Source organism: Euphorbia lathyris, chromosome 6 (assembly GCF_963576675.1).
Source record: "Euphorbia lathyris chromosome 6, ddEupLath1.1, whole genome shotgun sequence".
NCBI lineage: Eukaryota > Viridiplantae > Streptophyta > Magnoliopsida > Malpighiales > Euphorbiaceae > Euphorbia > Euphorbia lathyris.
Window position 1 is genome coordinate 31,851,442 of NC_088915.1, and position 19,756 is coordinate 31,871,197.

The 19,756-nt window shown below is 34.2% G+C and overlaps 1 protein-coding gene and 1 long non-coding RNA gene across 3 annotated transcripts; both read left to right on the plus strand.

Annotated features, from left to right (window-relative positions):
• Positions 1-754: 754 nt before the first annotated feature.
• Positions 755-3,624, plus strand: LOC136232347 (probable serine/threonine-protein kinase PBL10). Of its 2 annotated transcripts, none has more exons than XM_066021447.1 (6): positions 755-1,125; positions 1,710-2,032; positions 2,161-2,296; positions 2,375-2,517; positions 2,601-2,724; positions 2,840-2,994. In XM_066021447.1, exons 1-6 carry the CDS (start codon positions 1,074-1,076, stop codon positions 2,857-2,859), a joined length of 798 nt encoding a protein of 265 aa, XP_065877519.1. In that variant the 5' UTR covers positions 755-1,073; the 3' UTR covers positions 2,860-2,994. The 2 variants fall into 2 exon arrangements, with proteins under 2 accessions (XP_065877519.1, XP_065877518.1); XM_066021446.1 differs by having other exon boundaries at positions 763-1,125; positions 2,809-3,624.
• Positions 3,625-17,463: 13,839 nt separating this feature from the next.
• On the plus strand, positions 17,464-19,458 carry LOC136232367 (uncharacterized). The gene is made up of 4 exons (XR_010690473.1): positions 17,464-17,617; positions 17,693-17,740; positions 17,937-18,068; positions 19,272-19,458. It is a non-coding gene; the product is annotated as an uncharacterized lncRNA (long non-coding RNA).
• Positions 19,459-19,756: the final 298 nt, after the last annotated feature.

Sequence of the window (19,756 nt, forward strand, 5' to 3'; positions counted from 1 at the left end):
TGACTGCTATGCGGTCCGTCTATATGAAACTGTGGCATTATGGAAAAGTTTGAAGTGGATGACGGAGCTGACTTATACAAATGATGCTTTTTCCATAAACTTAGTGAATATCTTTTTATCCAAAATTAGTGAATCAGGTGGTTCATATTTTAGCTAGAAACGTTTATACTAATCTTTTTATTGCATTTTCTATTTCCAGTTTTTTGAAGAGCCCTAATTGAATTTGTTTTGGCAGAAAAAGAAAGAAATAAAATTAATTTTACATTTGAGTATATTTTAGGATAAATGTATCCATCCGAATAAAAGATATTAATAAATTTGGATGTTATCCATAAAAAAAAAAAAATAAGGTAAAGGAAAATAAAGTTGTACTGAATTGTACCACCGCCCCTTTTTGTTTTGTTTGGTTGTTTATGGGTTTAGGTGTGGAATCTAAACTAATTATTTACAAATTAAATACAAAGATGGAAAGATGAGTGATGAATGATGAATGATCATCATTGTCAACATTTAAAGTATTCTCAGATTAGGCAAATCAAAGAAAAAAAAAAAGAAAAAAGAAATTTGCGGACCAAAACAAATGAAGGATTGGAAGCAGCTCGGCTCCAATTTCCAAAGCCAAGCTAAGCTAAGCCGGGTAAGAATTGTAAGAATCTTCTAAATCGAACGGTATAGAATAGTGGCAGAGTGTGCAGGCTTATCTGTTGTCAACTTGACCCGTGTTTTTTTCAATACAAAGTATAAAAAGAGAGCAGCCCGCCATTAATGCATTTTTTCCAATCATCTTGCTGCTCTGCTATATTGCTTGCTTGCTTTCCTACTTTTCAATTAATCCATAGCTTCAACTTCTTTTTCTCTATTCTCTCTCTCTCGACGGTGAGATAGTTTCTTCAATTCTTTATTTTCTCTTTCATCGGTTTCTGTGGAATTTTCTGCTTTCTTTCCTTTTATTTCCAAAGCAATCACTCTAAAGTTTTCTGGACAGACCTTTTGCTTGGTTTCACATTCAGATCTAACTCTTTTACTATACTGATCAAATTCCATAGCTTCACTTCACAACCTAAATTAATTTCATGGGGGTTTGCTTGAGTGCTCAAATTAAAGCTGAGAGCCCTTGTAGTACAGGTACCCACTCTTTTCTTCATTTCCTCTTCTGTCTCCATATCTTGAAATCTTTGCTGTCTTGGATTTTGATCTGATTATGTTCTTGCTTATTTGGGATTTCTTTGTCTTTATTATAATTATTGATTGTGGTTTTGATTTGAGGTGGGATTGGGACTTTATTAATTCTGTGAAAATTAGTGCTCCAAATATGGGGGCTTGTTAAATGTCACAATGGTCTGTCTTTTCAGTTGCTGATATATTAATCTGGAATACCTTCAGTTTTGCTTTGTTATTGTCTCACTCAATCTGAGTTGATTGTTTTCTTAAATTTTAATCAATTGTAAACAGCAAAAGAATAAAATCTCACCCTCTTCTTTTGGCAAAAGAACAAGCATATGCAGCTGTTTAATTCCCAAAAAAGCAAGGTTGAATTTTGTGCTTTGGCTGTTTTAGCATTAATCAGAAAATGATCAATTTGCAGATATTTCTTTGTATATGTAGTTGGAACCTTCTTTCCTTTTCTTCCATAAGAGGATTGCTGATGAATTCTGATAAGCATTTCAAATGATTTTAAGCAATATGTGAGGCAATTGAGTCTTGTGCAGGGCTGAGTCCCAAGTACGTTAGCGCAGATGGGAATGATCTAAGTACAGGCAGTAAGTTGTCATCAAGTTCAGTGCCACCGACTCCTCGGAGTGAAGGTGAGATCTTGCAATCTTCCAATCTGAAGAGCTTCAATTTTGCTGATCTCAAGCTCGCCACCAGGAATTTTCGCCCTGATAGTGTCTTAGGGGAAGGTGGTTTCGGTTCAGTTTTTAAAGGATGGATTGATGAGAATTCATTTGCTGCTGCAAAGCCTGGAACTGGACAGGTTATTGCTGTAAAAAGGCTTAATCAAGAGAGTTTCCAAGGTCACAAGGAATGGTTGGTGAGTTCATTTTGTTATAGGTCCATTTGTTTTAACCCTGTTTATCATTTTACTCTTGTCTTGTGTATTTATCAGTAAATTAAGCCTACATTACTTTTCTTTCGTATGTCTCTCCCTTTCATTCATAGGCTGAAGTTAATTATCTGGGGCAATTTTGTCATGCTAACCTTGTGAAGCTGATTGGCTATTGCTTGGAGGATGAACACCGCCTTTTAGTTTATGAGTTTATGCCTCGGGGCAGCCTGGAAAATCATTTATTTAGGAGTGAGTTCTTTATGTTCGTTCCTTACTTGGACCTTTTTTATGTTTACATTTGTTTTATGTGAATTGTGATTCTATCAGGAGGGTCTTATTTCCAACCTCTTTCGTGGAATCTACGCTTGAAGGTTGCACTTGGTGCAGCGAAAGGACTCGCCTTTCTTCATAGTGGTGAAACCAAAGTTATATATCGCGACTTCAAGACTTCAAACGTTCTACTTGATTCGGTATGTATGAAACAATTAATATTATATGTATTTCGCTTTTGATTACCTCTTTGTTTAGTATTTCATTTGTGGTGTTATGACAGAACTACAATGCGAAGCTCTCTGACTTCGGGTTAGCCAAGGACGGGCCAACAGGTGATCAGAGTCATGTTTCAACCAGGGTTATGGGTACATATGGATATGCTGCTCCGGAATACCTAGCCACAGGTAATATTTGATTGGACAAAAAACTCAAGCAGTTTTCTTCAAAACTGTCCTTGGATAATAATTTGGTCTTTGATTACTGACTAGGTCATTTAACTTCCAAGAGTGATGTCTACAGCTTCGGAGTTGTTTTGTTAGAGATGTTATCCGGCCGGAGAGCAATAGATAAAAATAGACCATCCGGAGAACACAATCTAGTGGAATGGGCTAAACCTTACCTCACAAACAAAAGAAAGATTTTTCGTGTCTTAGATAATCGTCTACAAGGGCAGTACTCAACTGATGTTGCAAATAAGGTGGCTACCCTTGCACTGCGGTGCTTATCGATAGAACCTAAGTTGCGGCCAAACATGGCTGAGATTGTGACGTTGTTGGACCAAGTACAAGATTTGAAGGAAACCGAAAGCACTTATGCCCCGTCAAGCAATTCTCAACGGATGCGTAGACGAAGTGCAGGTGATGTTAATGGCGGAAGGATCATAGGTGCTTATCCTCGGCCATCAGCTTCCCCTCTCTATGCTTGAAAAACTGAACAAAGGAACTAAGCCAAAGACTTTAAATGTAATGGGGGGACAACTAATGCATCAACGTATATTTTCGGAGGAGTGTACAGTTTTCATGGTTCGGGTACTGCACAAACAACATCAGCCGAGTGTGTTAGTGTGCTGGATCGAAATGCAACACTTGAAAACAGGGATCGGATGGAAGTGTTCTTGTGTTACTACTTATAAATAGCTGCTTAAGTAACTTGTTTCCTTCCTTGTACCATGGTTTGTTGTATTTTATTATATGTTTGGTATTATTTATTTATTTCTTTTTGTCTTGGATGAATCTGTGAATCATCCTCATGATGATGTATCATATTTTGTTGTTGCATAATACTAACTTGAAACAGATCAGAAATCTCAACTCTTCAACATAACAACACTTCATTTCATTCAACATTTAGAATAAATAAATTAAGTGTGCTAATTTTTAGTTGGTTTGACAATCAGTTCAAGCGCAACATATTGCGTCACTATAAATAATTTGATATATTCATTTTAAATGTTGTATATGCTAGTGGTTTTCTTCGTGGTGCATTTGCTTTTCCAATTGTTCCTTCCTTTACGTTCTTTACTAAACTTAAGAGCGCTAACTTAGAGAGAGAAAGGATGTACTAGTCTTTGGTTAGAGGCATTGATGTTTTGAAAAAACAATTGTGATTCCTTGAGAGTTTCGAAACGAGCCGCTGCATTGCTTATTTGTTCTTCAAAGCATGCTATTTCATGTCTCAAATGTTTTTAGAGAAAGAAATTACCTTGAAGTCACTTTGGCTAAACATGGTCTCTCTTTCATTACACTTGTGCCACGTGATTTATATCCTTCCTTTTGTGGCCTTTGTTTGTGATGTTTTTTTTTAGATTACAAAAGTATCGTTTTGTTCATTAGCCTTTATAGACTTCTTATTTTCGATAAATTTGGGTTTGAAGTTTGTTTCCGAGGTTGTTTGGTGGTGCCAACATAATTGAAATATCCGTTCTTTTAAGGTTCTCTCAGGTCTCCAAATTTTAATCAATTTTTTAAAAAATATATTGTACAATATTATTTATCAACCTCTAATAATAGTTATATTTTAAAAATTGATGTGAAAAACTATTTATTTCCTCTTTAAATACATTTATAGGACCACTTATCATAAAAAAAAAAAAACAATATTTTATAGCCTTTGAATTTGAGATTTTATTTTCGTTATTTACCACATAAGTATATCATTCAATAATTTGAACATTTATAATACTTAATTTTTTTTTATTAAAACTAATAGAAATATTTAAAATTGTAAATGTTAAACTCTGTTTTTGAAATGATAGATTTAAATAGTTTGGAATGAGATAGGTGATTACTGATTAAAGTCAGAAACAGAAAATATGCTTTTAGTGTTGTAAAGGAGAAAATAGAAGGCAGTGAGCTGTATAGGCACATGAGATCTCATGCACATATCTTTTTTTCTCCCCCAAGGGAACTGGCAAAGTTATAAATGCCCCAACAGAAAAAGTCCATGCAAGGTACACACGTGTGTCTGGGTATCATTTTTTTTATTATTATTTTTAAAGCATGAGGTATTGAGGTGTTTTAACTTTTAAGTGGGCTTCTTTGAGCCATATCACCCTATGTATGGGGGACACCGTGCTCCTGACTCTTGTGTTGTTGTCGCCAATGTTCTTTCGCTCACTGCTACACCTTTTTCTTTTGAGTAATTAATTTATTAGTCCTTATATTTTGACAAAACACACTGTTTAGTCTCTATATTTTCAAAAACACACGGTAAAGTCCTTAACGTTTTTCTCGGTGAGCTGTTTAGTCCCTAACGTTTTTCTCGGTGAACTGTTTAGTCCCTGCAGTTAGACTCTCATGAAGATTCTATTAGTCAATTTGGATTTGCGTTCTTCTTTTCCTTTATTTTCCTTTCCTTTAAACTCTAATGCATCTGAAATCAACTTTGAGTGTTCTTCTACTTAATTTTCTTCTTAATCGTTCAAATTCGTAAGCATTGAATCTGTTCTTTTTCTCGTTCTCCATACAAATAGCTTTTTCTTCTAAATTGGATTTCCTCTTCAAAAGTTTGAAGGTAAATAGTAAAGGGTAATTTAGTCATTTTCGAAGTCATAAACCGTAAAAAAATCTAACAAATAGACGGAAGGACTAAACAGTTCACTGAGAAAAAGGTTAGGGACCTTACCATGCATTTTTAAAAATACAGGGACTAAACAGTGTGTTTTGTCAAAATATAGGGACTAATAAATTAATTACCCTTTTCTTTTTCCCTTCTCATGGTTCTACATGGTCCGGTTCGCTCAAATGGAGACCCTCAAGGAATTTTTTGGCCGCCTAGAGGGACTCATGGACGTCGTGGAGACCGCCTAGGAATGCGTCTAAATGCTGATATGAAAAAATAACATTTTATTATTATTATTATCGATTTTTTTTTTACTTTTTTATAATTCACTTTTCATTATTATAGCATGGTTTTTCATTATTATAGCATGGTTGCTAGTAAATTATGTTTATTATTTTAATATATGATTTTAGACTTTATGGATTTTGTTTCATAGTGTTTGCTGAATTACTTACTAATATTATTTTACTTGTTTAACTTGTTTTCAATGGTATTGTTTTTTACACATTTTTCAAAATATATGTTATCTTTCCAAAAAAAAAAAATGTTATAAATATAAATATTCTCTAAAAAAACAATTTATATTATTATTTTTGGATAATATAATATATATTTTATTTGCATTTATGTAATACTTTGATTATTAACAAATAAAAAATACAAACATATAAATCTTATTAATTTCTGAAAAACTACTGAGGACTTTATCTATCCGATTAGCGTCTAACGTTTTTTTTACAATCTTGATTATACTAAAATCCAAATAAATAAATAAACAGATTAAAAAATCAACAAAATGTTAACCTAGATACCATATTTCAATATAGAATAGGGAGGGTCGACCAACCCTCTAACCCTACAAAAACCTAAAAAATGGTTTTCCGTCTTAACTCTGTTAGGAGCCACCATGACTGGAGCCCCTTTCTAGCTCCAGTCATGGTGATTCGCGGATGTAGATGGCTGCAAAAAATTTCAATTAGAGCTTCACAAAATGACATTTTGTGAAACTGTAATTAAAAAAAAAAATAAAAGTTCAGATGAAAATGGGAAAATTTCCCTTCTCCCTTTTCACTCGACACACAGAAAATGGTGCGAAAAGGAGAGAAGGAAAAACATCATCTCACACCCCCACTAAATTCCATCTACACTATTAATTTCAAGCTTCATCTCTCAACTCTAAACTAAGTTAAGTTTTATTTCTTCAATTATTTATTTTTAGGTTTTCTTATGATTTCTAATTTAGAGGTTTTTTAGGAATTTATAATTTAGTATTTCTAATTTATTGTTTAGTTAGGGATATCAAATTTTGAAATTTCAAATTTAGGGTTTCTATTTTTTGATTAAGTAATTAAAAATCTAAATTAAAACATATTTATTTCATTAGTTTTTTATTTTTATTTGATTAATTTTCATTAATTTGCTTTGTTATTTTTTTATAAGATACCAAAAATAGGTTTAAGGTTTTTGGAAAAGCATCAATATGGACTCCACGTACAAAATAACACCAATGTAGATTTAACGTTTTAAAAAAATGTACCAATTTAAGCCTCGATAACGAAATGTGACACGACATTCATATTACTCTGTTAAGTTCTGATTTCTCTCTCCACGTACAATTGATAGAATTTAACAGAATAATATGAATGATGTGTCACATTCCGTTATCAAGACCTAAATTGATACTCTTTTTTAAACGTTAAACCTATATTAGTGCTATTTTATCGGGTTAACCTGCACGGTTTTGGTCTCCACCACTGAGTGACATTGATAAAAAAAAAAAAGTTAATAATATAATTAAATATGTTCATGTCATTGTTCCTTTAATTTATTTATTTAGACAATAATAATAATAATAGTATAATGTAGAATTTAAGGCCTTTTTATGTGTTAATAGTTTAAGGACTGTTGATTGATTTAGTGTATGAAGCTTTAAGTTGATGGGATGGGAGTGGGACAAAACAAAACTCCGCCAACCTTTGAAATGTATGTAATGTTGTATGATTCATATCAGATTCAACGCTAACGTAGTGTTTGTTGGATAATAATAAATGTGTTGGCATACTTTTTTTCTTGTTTTTTCATGTTGTTACTCCGGAAGTAATATTTCCAGCCAATAAAAACCGTTTTAAATACTATTATATATGAACATAATTGGCGGCAAAAAAAAAAATATATTAAGAATTAAAGAGTTGATAAAAATAAAAATAAAAATCAAAACACTTTATAATTATTTGCCTAATTTTCTATTAACTTGTTATTCTTCTTCATATATATCTTGGTCTTTGCTTGGACCAAATAGATGAATCAGTAAAGGAAAATATTCAATCTTCAACATTAAACAAATCCAATTAATTTACAACATTAATTAATTGACTTCTCATATAGAAAAAGGGTTAAGCAATTTATTACTTTAGGTCTAATGCATCAATTGCTTTGTAGTTGGTCCAAAATTTCAACTGTTCTCTTTAACTTTCAAAAGTTAAATTCCAAATGACCTCTTATTCGTGTCACATTATTCATTTTCAAAAGTTCCAAATTACCTCCTGTATTTGTCCAATTGTTCAATAACCTCATAATTCTTAATAAAATTTGTTGGATGTAGAAGATGAGAGACACAATCTATCATGTGTCAATATGCTTGCCACGTGTAATGTCAAATATACAAAGAATTAAGAATTTTTGAAAGTTCACTGAGAAATCGAAGTTTTGGAGTTATTGAATACAATTGATAAGAATAAAGAGTTATTGAATGCTATTGAACAAGAATAGAGGGTTATTGAATAGAGTCTATTGGGGGTAATTTAATTTTTACATTTTTTAGTATGGGTTATAATTTTATTCTATAGTTAAATACATTTAATTAATTTAATCTTTCAACAAAATAAAAATAAAAATGAAAAATAAGATCAAAAAGAATATAAAAACAGAGAAAGAAAAGGAGAAAGAGAAAGAAATGGTCAAAAAACATGTGTACATATTTTTAGCAATCTCGACCAGCAACTTCAGCGATGAAATCGGGCATCAATTCGAAGGAAGTTTGGTTTGATTCCAAAGCTGTTTGAAAGTTCAGGATCTTAGCTTTCAAACGATACCTTATGGGCATCAAACGGATTCGTATAAATTTTTAATTTTTTTTTTAAATTTTTATTGATTTTATAATTTTTTAATGTTTTTGGACTACAAATATTGAGCATAATGTATGAAGATTATAACTAGGAAATAATACTTTAAAGCTGGAAATATAAACAAATCATGAAAAAAACAATATGTATGGGGTAAAAACGAAAATAAATAAACTTGTTGACGTTGTTCGAGTAGCCATGGGCGAGGCTTGGAACATCATGGAACTTGGATCAAAAAATCATTACGTCGTTCCGGTAATTTTGGGCGAATTTTGAATGACTTAAACTTCAGGGACCAACCTAGAAATTTGCCATTTAGTTGAATAAATGACAGCAATTTCTGGAAAAAAACAGTGATTTTGTAGGAATTTCGGGCTCGATTTCGAAGGCTGTAGATATCGGATTTTAGTGAAACGAAGCTAGGATTTGAAGTTCGTATGTAATATAAGGGTTTATAATTGGAATCTCGGAAAAAAGTTGAGTAACGAGCTCAAAATAAATTTTTAAAAAATAGCTATAACAGAATAGTTGTTTGAGGGTTAGAAATCAAAAGCTTGATTATGTGTGCTGTGAAGGCTATTTCAAGGACGATTTTGAAGGTTATAGAAGACCGTTTTTACGAAATAAAAACTGTGATGTCGAGATTTGATGTCAATAAAGGGTTAAAATTAATTTGGGACCAAATAAAGGAGTGAGGAGTCGGGAATCAATTTTGGAAAAGTGATCTCCAAAAAGGTTGTTTGATGAATTTTCTTGTTCTCGGGACTTCTTAATTGATTTGAAATCAATAAAAAGTTTCTGAATATGATTTAGAGAGTGTAAACTAAGAATGACTTGAAAATGGGGTTTCGAGGCTCTCGGTTTCACGAAAATTGCTTAAAAGCTTTTGAGGATGACGATAATAATGAATTTTGATCTAGACTAAGAGAGCTTGAATTAATTGCTGGACAATGTTAGCAACGATTAAACTAAGAGTTAGCAAAAATTGGATTGAGATTTGGTTGAGTAAATTAAGATAATTTGAAGATTGAAGTTCCTAAAATTTAAAAGCTTTGTTGGAAAATCTGAGAATTTGATATCGAATTAGTTAAGAAGTCGAATTTGAGAAGCTGAAGATTGATAATATGATCCGAAATTGGATTGATTGATTTCAAAGTTGATTTGAAGATTGATTTATTGATTTGTTGGCTGTTTGATGGGGGTTTAGAATGAATGAATCAAGCTTTATTTATAGCTTTTGAGCAGTTAATTGCCTGTAATTGATCTTTAAGAATCTTCTTCATGATGTCCATTAACTTCCCATCAGTTAAGGGAAGATCATTGGTGAATTTGGAGCTAAAAAAATGGAGTTGAAGCCATAAAAAACGATTTTAAAAGGCTGCTAAATATTTCAACCCGTTTTGCAGCACTAGTGAACTTTGAAAAATTCTACAGGCTTCAATACAACCTTGTTTTGCTCCGTTTTTTACATTCTGAAAAACTAACATCCCGAACCTTCAGGAAAAAATGCTGGCCATCCGAAATTTCACTGTATCAGGGTGGGTGGGTTACTGAACAAATGGTTCATATTTGACCCTGGTTTTTTACTATTTCTTTTTTTTTGTTATAATAATTTGTTATATTATTTTTTATTTTTATTATAATTTTTATTTTGTTGAAAGATGAATTTAATTAAATAAAATTAACTATAAAATAAAATTATAACTTTGTTAAAAAAAATTAATTTACTCTCAACAGAGACTTAATAACACCAGAGACTGAATTCACTAAAATAAAAATAATAATAATCAAGTGACTCAAAATACTTTTTTACCATCATAATGAATTAATTTCAATTTGTCATCATTTCAGCCTCGATAAAATGTGATCAATCCTTTACACGATACATGGATTAGTATAATACAATTATTTTTAGTAGACAAATGGTTTGGAATTTTTTTACCATACTCTAAGAATTAGAGTCATTCAAATTATTACTTGAAATATGTCTTAATTTGTCAGTTAAGATTGTTTGAAGTGGTTAAAGACTTTTTTTTTTCCAACAAAGATGATCATAAATAAAAACCAAGCAATAACAATTATACAGAAAACATACTACTACTAGTAGCAGTCAAATCATCAGAACAGAAAATATCAGAAACTAGAGCCTTTGTAGCTAAACTATGAGCTGTCCAATTACAATCTCTTCCAGCAAAGGAAAAAGAAATAGAATGAAAGCATTTTGAAAAAAGCAAGATGTCATCAATAATCACTCTAATATCCGCATTGATGTTTGACGCAGAATTATTGATGGCATTAATCACAACCAAGGAATCACCTTCAAAAACAGCAAACGGGATCCCTTTTTCAATTCAAAAAGAACACCATATCTCATTGCCAGAGCTTCAGAGACAAGACTAGACTGTGAGGGGAAGTAGCGTTTACAACGGCAACCAAGAACCGAGCCATTATGATCTCCAGCAATAATCCCACCACCACCAGTAGAAGTGTGACTAACAAAACTCCCATCAACATTAATCTTAACCCATCCAGAACGAGGTTTGGACCAAGAAAGAAATTGTTGAGGACGAGTTTGGCCCGAAGGGGATGATACTACTACTTTGGAAGCAGAAGCATAATTCCCCCATTCCGAGCATAAAAAGAGTGCATTCTCAACAATTTTTGTCGTGTTCCAAAGCTTTTGATTAAAAACCAAGTCATTTCTAGCTTTCCAAATTTCCCACAAAATAAAACATGCCATGGAAGTAGAATTCTCAACAAGAGGAAAAGAATCCAGACCAAGGAGATTAATCCAAAGCAATTTGCATGAATTACCGGGAAGAGCATCAGACCTGAGCATTAAGGGAGAGATGAGCCAAACTAATTTAGCCATTGGACATTTAAAGAAGAGATGGATTGCATCCTCAGTTGAAGAGCAGAAACAGCAAACATTTGACATACCAATGCCTCTTAAGATAAGATTGTCCACATTAGGTAATCGATTAGAGATAAGACGCCATAAGAAAATCTTAACTTTATTTGGAACATCGATATTCCAAACCCTTTTCCATTGTGAGTCAGAAAGAGAAGCAGTAGAAAAACCAGAATTGTTGCAGGCGCTTTGAAGGAAGATTTGAGCTGCACGATAGCCCGACTTAACAAAAAACTCACCTGATTTTGAGAAATCCCAGAGAAGGTAATCAGCAGCATTGGTGAGGCTTATAGGGATTCCCAAAACACCATTAACATCATCAGAATGCTACCAATTTCGCACAATGGACTCATCCCACCAGCCAGATTGAGCATTAATAAGCTCATGAACTCGAAGGAGAGGAGAAGACTCATCGCTTTTGGCTCTCACTTTGAAGGAAGGAGTAGAAGGTACCCAAGGATCCTGAAAACAATAAATAGAACGACCATTACCAACCTACCATCTGAGACCCAGTTTCAGAACTGAAATTCCATGAAGTATGCTTCTCCAGCCCCAAGATGGATTAGAGCCCGGATGAGCATCAAGAAAGTCATTGAAAGGAAAATATTTGGCCCTGAGGAGAGAAGACAAAAGAGAATTGGGATGTTTAATGATTCGCCAACCTTGCTTTACAAGCAGGGACAGATTAAAAGCTCTCAAGTCTCTGAAGCCAAGTCCACCTTGTAATTTATTTTTGCACATATCCTTCCATGAAAACCAATGGATTTTCCGTTTATCCATATCCTCACCCCACCAAAATTTGGCGATGATCTTGTTAATTTCTTTACAGACAGAATCTGGCAGTTTGAAGCAAGACATAGAGAAGATAGGAATGGCAGTTGCAACAGCCTTGACAAGAACTTCTTTCCCTGCAAGGCTTAATAACTTCCCTTTCCAGCCCGCTAATCGTTTCGACACACGCTCTTTGAGTTCTCTAAACATTTGAACCTTAGAGCGAGAGAAGACAACAGGAAGGCTAAGGTACTTGTCTTGTCCGCCCAAGTTTGGAACTCCAAAAAGAGCAGCTAACCGATGACACTCATTAGAAGGAGTGTTCCTGTTAAAAAAATAGATGATTTATCCAAATTGATCTTTTGTCCACTGCCTGCACAAAAAGCAATAAGAGCATATTTAATACTCCTAATGTCATTATCACTAGCTTTGCAGAAAAGAATGGCATCATCTGCAAACAACAAATGTGAAATAGAGGGAGCGCGTCTGCAAATCTTAGCAGCAGTGAATTTACCACCAGATTCAGCCCGAAGAAGAAGTTGAGTTAGACATTCGGAGCATAAAATAAAAAAGTATAGAGATAGGGGATTCCCCTGTCTAAGACCCTGGTTAGGAGACACCGAGCCAACCACTTCACCATTGATTTTGAAGGAGTAGGATACAGTTGAAACACATTCCATAATCCAAGCAATCCATAATTCATGAAAACCAAATTTACTTAGAATGTCTTTAAGAAAACTCCACTCGAGCCTAGCATAGGATTTGCTCATATCTAGCTTGATAGCGGCTTCCCAAGAACCATGTCTCTTGTTTTTAAGATAGTGCATAACCTCATGAGCAATAAGAATATTATCTATAATGTTCCGCTGCTTTAAAAATGCACTCTGATTTTCACTGATAAGATGAGGCATAACTCTTTGTAATATGCTCATAAGGATCTTAGCAATAATTTTGTAAAAAGTAGAGCAAAGGCTGATCGGCCTAAGGTGACTCATATTTCGGACATTGTTGCACTTCGGAATCAAAGTAATAATGGTGTGATTGAATTTTCGAAGAAGGTGCCCCGTTGTGAAGAAACTTTGAATTGCTCGAGTCACATCCAAACCAACTATGTGCCAATAGTGTTGGAAAAAACCAGTAGTAAAACCATCACTACCAGGAGCCTTATTCGGATGAATCGAGAAAACCCCCTGATAGATTTCCTCATCACTGACATTTGCAATTAGACGCGCATTCATCTGAGCCGAGACTTTAGGAACCCAACCCTCAGTAAGGGAGTTAAAATTGAATTGAACAGAGAATGAAGAAAATATCTTTGAAATAGTTGGTCACAATAGCTTCAATATCTGATTTACCAGTACACCAGTCACTAGCAGAATTCTCCAGCCTATGAATCAGATTAGTACGCCTTCTTTTATTGACCGCCGCATGAAAAACCCCAGTATTCTTATCCCCGCACCGGAGCCAAGATTGGTGAGCCTTTTGCGCCCAAAAGACCTCTTCCCTGTCAATCTCACCTTTCAAAATTTGTTCAAGCGAACGCCGCAAAGAGGAAGAGTCGCCATCACCAGAAACACCGAGGTCCTCAATTTGAGTCTTAAGAGCCTCAATGTTCAGTCTTTAATTAAGATTGGAACTCCTGCTCCATCTACAGAGATTAATTCTGCAGTTCTGAATTTTAGAGGAAATACGAAACATATTAGAGCCCCTATAACAATCTTCCCAAGATGATGCAATAACCTGCTCTACTTCAGCATTTTCAAACCACCGAGCATCAAAATGGAACCGCTTTCTAGTTTTAATAACTGACATTGTGGTTGAGAGAAGGACGGGACGATGGTCAGAGCCTAAATTAGATAGATGGCAAACTCGCGCATTCTCGAACTGCGGGCACCAAGCACAAGAAGCTAGAAAGCGATCAATTCTTTCCTGGATATTAGCAGAACCATCCCTTCTATTGTTGCAAATAAACTGGTTACCAGAGAAACCTAAATCAAGCAGACCCAAATTATCCATGAGATAGCGCAAACTCCTAATCCTGCCAAATTTGTCAACATTTCCTCCTTGCTTTTCACAGTTTTCCAGGATCAGATTAAAGTCACCACCCAAAACAAAATTCTGGCTCAGCTTAGAATGATAATTGAGAATATAATTAATCTGGTTCCTTTGGATACTCTGATCACAACTAAGATAGACTCTAACGAAATCCCAATCTTCAACAATTGAACTTCCCTTTATCACAATATGAATAAAAAAAGATTGGAGAGGAATAATAGAAACATTCACACCAACATTAATTGCCACAGTAATACCTCCACTATGACCGATCGGATTCACTGCCGCACCCCATACCAGACCGCATCTTCTGATAATTCCCTTCATTCGGTTTTCTGAAATTTTTATTTCAAAGAGAATAATCACCTCTGGGGAATGGGATCTAATAATCCCTTTAAGATTGTGGATTGTCAGGGAGTTCCTCGCCCCTTGACAATTCCAACAGAGAAGCTTTCTTGATCAAAGGGGGCCAATTTGGGTTGGCTACCTCCACCCTAATAGAACTAGAGAAATTAGAAACCAGTCTAGCAATCTTCTTACCAGCTTCCTCATCAGAAAACTCATTAACTCGTTTAGCCGACCCTTGAGTCGAAATTTTCTCAATGTTGACTGAACTAGAGCTTAAGATAGATGCTCTAGATAATTTCTTCCATTTACGTCTTTCAGTAACAAGAAACACAGGAGAATTTACTGATTCAGAAGGGGAGAAGCAATGGGGAAGACTGCCCTCATTCAAACAATGAGAGTTTTGCGATTTTGGGTCTTCAAGAACTGTTGAAATGCTAGGTTTTAGGTGATGTTTGGATTTAATTAAGTCTTCAAAAGGTAACCTAGAACCATCAGATTCTAAAATGGCCATGGGTTTAGCAATAGGGTCAGAAATGGGCTTATGGCACTCAATGGATAAAAGACTTTTGAGCAGTAGGGAGCCTAGTTCTAAATTACTTCTCCAAGGGCTTGGGCCAATAAAAGATAGCCCATTAAGAGGACTGTCCAAATTAGGAGTCACGAAGGAGGACATAGGTGCTTCTTTCCTAAAAGTAGAGAGAAGACCATGATGAACAGAGTTAGGTAAACAGGGTAAGGGGGAAGGAACCTGATTGCAAAGAGAAGTAATATTGATAGTACTATCAATAGGAGTAGCCAGAGAAGCAGGAATGACTGAATTGCTGACACAGATTGCTTCCCCTTGGATCCTGCTAAATTCGTACCCCTTAAAGATTGTGAGCAACCACTTTCTGTACCAGCTACAGTGGTAGATTCGCGGTTACTGTTACCACCGGAGTTCCGATGAGGATCCCTTCTTCCTGGCCCATCATCAATTCTCAACTGAGAATTCAGATCCATGATAGAATCAACAAGATTAATAACTCCAAGATTTGTTTTATCTCCTCCAACCATAGGTCTCCTTGAAGAAGTAGCAAACATCCATGGTCCAAAGGCAAATTTTTCACGCTCATTAACTCCCACTACAAAAGAACCCAGCTCCAATTTACATGATCTGTTCAAATGGCCTATGATACCACACTTGTAGCAGAAATTTGGTAACCTCTCATATTTGAAAGCAATCCATCCTAAATTGCCTTTTGAGTCTTTGTTATAAAACGCAGGTAATAAAGGTTTAGAGGTATCAATGGTGACTCTAATTCTGATGAAGCATTTCCAACATGCACCACCACCAGCATCCCCTTGTTCCACAAAACTTTGAAAAAGTCTGCTAATTTTGTGAATGTTGGTTGGGTTTTGTTGGTTTGGTGGTAAGCCATGAATTTGGACCCAAAAGGGGGAGGAGGTAAAAGAGATTTGATCAATAGTGGCATCAGGAGGCCATTCTTCTAAGGCAAATAATTGGTTGTGGATAAGCCATGGTCTACCATTTACAATTGAGGAAGCTTCATTGATGTTATGACAGGCAATGGAGAAAATTTGAGATGAGTCCTTGGAGATGGTAAACTTTGAGGAAGATTTCCACACTTGTTGAAGCACAGAAGAAATAACTTTAGCGCTGATAAATTTTTCAATAATTAATTTACCCACTAGCACTTTCTTGTTTAAGGAGGCGTGGTTGGATTCGGTGGAGTCAAGCTCCAAAATAGGAAGATTATCCAAAGGATTAAATTTTGAAGGTAAATCAGAGAGTTCCATAAGTAATGGGTAGATGGATGGTGAGAAGAGTAAATGCTATTAAGGAAGAAATGAATGCAGAGTAGGAAGGTCAGTTGAATCACAATGAGGAAAAAAGAAAGTTGGAATTGGATTAGAGAAAAAACCAATATTTCCTACGACACACCACTCACAAACAGAACACAGGACCTAATAAGCATGATACTACAAGTTGTAAAAATGGTTAACAAACATTAGAAATCTCAAATTCAAATCCCAATGTAAACAAAAACTTTTTTTTGAGGGAAAATTGCATTTGCATTAAAGAGAGGTTAAATTACATTTGTCTGCCAAACAAAGAGCATCGACACCCGTAGGCACATTTTCGATCAAAATTAAAGGCTAATTAAGGAGACGGGCACGTCGAGCAAGCTCATGTAAACAAAAACTTTAATTGGAAGATACTTGATGAGCTTATATATATATATAAAGTATTTTACAATTAAAGTTTTTGTTTACAATCTATTATGATCATTAGTGCTCTAATGATACGTATTAAAAGATTATTTTTCTGAAAAGAATAACGAAAGGAAGAGAACCACGGATTAAAAATTAATTATGGTCCCATAACCGAGATAGTATTGGGTTGAATTTTAATTTTGTTTTATGAAATAACTGTTTCTGTCTGAACTTTGTTGTTTATTGATGGGAGTCCCTCATCTTTTATGTTTACACTCAAATTATTTATAAACCTATATATATTAGGCCTTTGTCATTTATAAACATACACATTCAACACTTCATCATCTATCTATAAAATATACTAAATCTATAGACTAAATGCTGATGTGGCAAAAATTTAGAGTTTCTACGCTTACATGGCCTTTCTATAAAATATACTAAATCTATAGACTAAATGTTGATGTGGCAAAAATTTAGAGTTTCTACGCCTACATGTCCTTTCCATAGATTTTCAAAAATATTTAATTTTTCTTTTATTTAATTTCATTTTTCTCTCTCCCCTCAACCTGCTTTCTTTCGTAAAACTGTTGTTTTTTAAAAGTATTTAGACAGTTATTTCCATTACCCCCAATCCTTCCTTCTACTTCGGTATTCTCAGTTTAATTATTTCTGTCCATAACTCCCCATTCCATCGGTCTCCTTCCTCGGTTCTCCCTCCATCTTTTCTTCTTTCTTCGCATCTTCTTATTAAGTAGTTCCCTTATCATTGACTGCTCTATCATTTGTTCGACAATCTCGGACTTTTGGAAAGAGGTAAATTGTTCAAGTTTTTCTTTTGTACTGGATTTTCTAATTACATAATTTGTCTAACTCAGAAATCTCTCTCAGCGGATTGTGTTCTTCTAGGTTTTCTCAAGCATGGCATCTTCCATTTTGGTTTGTGAAATTTGATTTTGTTTGTTTTTTACTTTTTTATGGTCTGATGTAAATGTTTTCCTGATTTCAGAGAATGAGGTAGAGTTGAAATTTATTCAGATTTCTTTACGTCTTGGAATAGTACTAATTTATTCAGATTTCTTTACGTCTTGGAATGGTACTATTATTGTGCTTTTAACATTTCATTTGTTCTCAGTCTCTCTTTTAAGGATTCAATAAAAGAACAAAAGTAGATCTTCTATTTGCTACACTATAAAGTTGAAGCAACCACCTGCTTCACTCACTTTATCTCTCCACCCATATGGCTCATTATTGGTGGTTTTGGCAGGTATTATTCATTTCAATTTTAGTTTTACCTTATTTAATTTCGTTCTGATTGCTGATAGTATCAACGGTTACCATCACAATTGCAACATTAATCAATATCGGTTGTAGAGGTTAATTTCTATGCACAATTCTTATCAGTATCTGCTCACGTGAAGGTTAGGATGGAATTTTCAAAATTCCAGCAACTAATAATCTATCTATCAATCTCTTTTGGGGGAGTTCAATTCAATGGCACATCTCTTTCTTGCATATTCAAGATTTGTTGTTTAGTGGGCAATAATAGTGTAATGTTATATTGGAATCAAAATCATAGATTGTTATTATTTTTGTTATTATTATTTTTGAAATGATGGTTGTTGAAGGCTTTTTCGGATTTTTTGTATCTTTGGATTTATGACATCTATTCCAGGGACAATGTAATGGCTTAATGAAGGGGAGAAACACAAAAGCAATGGGACAACTAGCCATTATTCTGACACAGACAAAAACTTATTTACCAAGCAGATAAATGTCAATCGGTCAACAATTCTTATATTTAATCACCAGTTAGACAAAAGGTGTTGTTTGTTCCACATATAACAGATAGGTATACATAAAGCTACAATTTGTCATATTCTTCAAACCGGTCATGGAAATTAACTTCACAAAAGGTTACACACCTTTTACATCCTAATTGCAAGGCTTAACAACTATACCTTCTGCCCATCCACATAGTTTCATTCCTAATTCTTAAAGCAATGTTAACTCTCATATGACATTAATTTTTATTGTCATTTTTGAGATCATTAGAATTACTTCATTTGTTTTTATGGGGTATACTATCTTAAACATCGGGTTGGTTATAACCCATTTATATCACAACTTCATAGGATTTGAATGGAAATATCAGGTCTACTTATGAGCATTTTCTTGGCTTATGATGTTGGATTGATGGTTGCTGGATTGGGTTCTTTCACTCGCTTTACTTGTGTGTTTTTCTGCTTTCCCTACTATAGTAACTAAATATAAATTTCCATTTTCTAATTGAAATCTGTTTGGATTTTGTTATATAATGAGTGTTTTGTTCTTTTGAGGGTTTTATCTGTTTGAATTATTTTTTTCATAAGTTTTAACTTTTTACTTAATGCTTATGTTTCTCTTACAAGTTACCTGTGTTATCTTGTGTGCGATATTGATATGTTCTTCTCTTGCTGTCATGACATAGATGAGCTGCTTTGTTAGTGGAAGCTGCAGATATGGGTGATCCAGATGCACAGGTTCTCGGCTCAGAGTTGATGTAGGCATACTACTTTCAGTTGAGTAGCTCTATGTGAATTCATTAGCAGGTTATTGTTAGGTTTCTGATTAGCCTCTTTTATGTGCTTCTACAGGTACTAAGGATATGAAGTAGAAAAACCTTGGACAAATTAATGAGAATTGTTTTAGAATTAACTTTGAACATTTACACTTTCTTTGACATTGTTGTTTGAGCTGCTATTGAGAAATTTTATTATCATAAAAAATTATTTTGAAGGGCAAACTTCTTATGTTACACTCATAAGAAAAACAACTGAATAGTTCCAAACTGCTTTTGGGGACAGCATATGAAAATATATTTTTTCCAAAAACCATTTTCCAGACTATAGTTGCACAATGTTTTATGATGGCTGGTATTGCTATATCATAAGTAGACAGCAAATAGCTATCAAT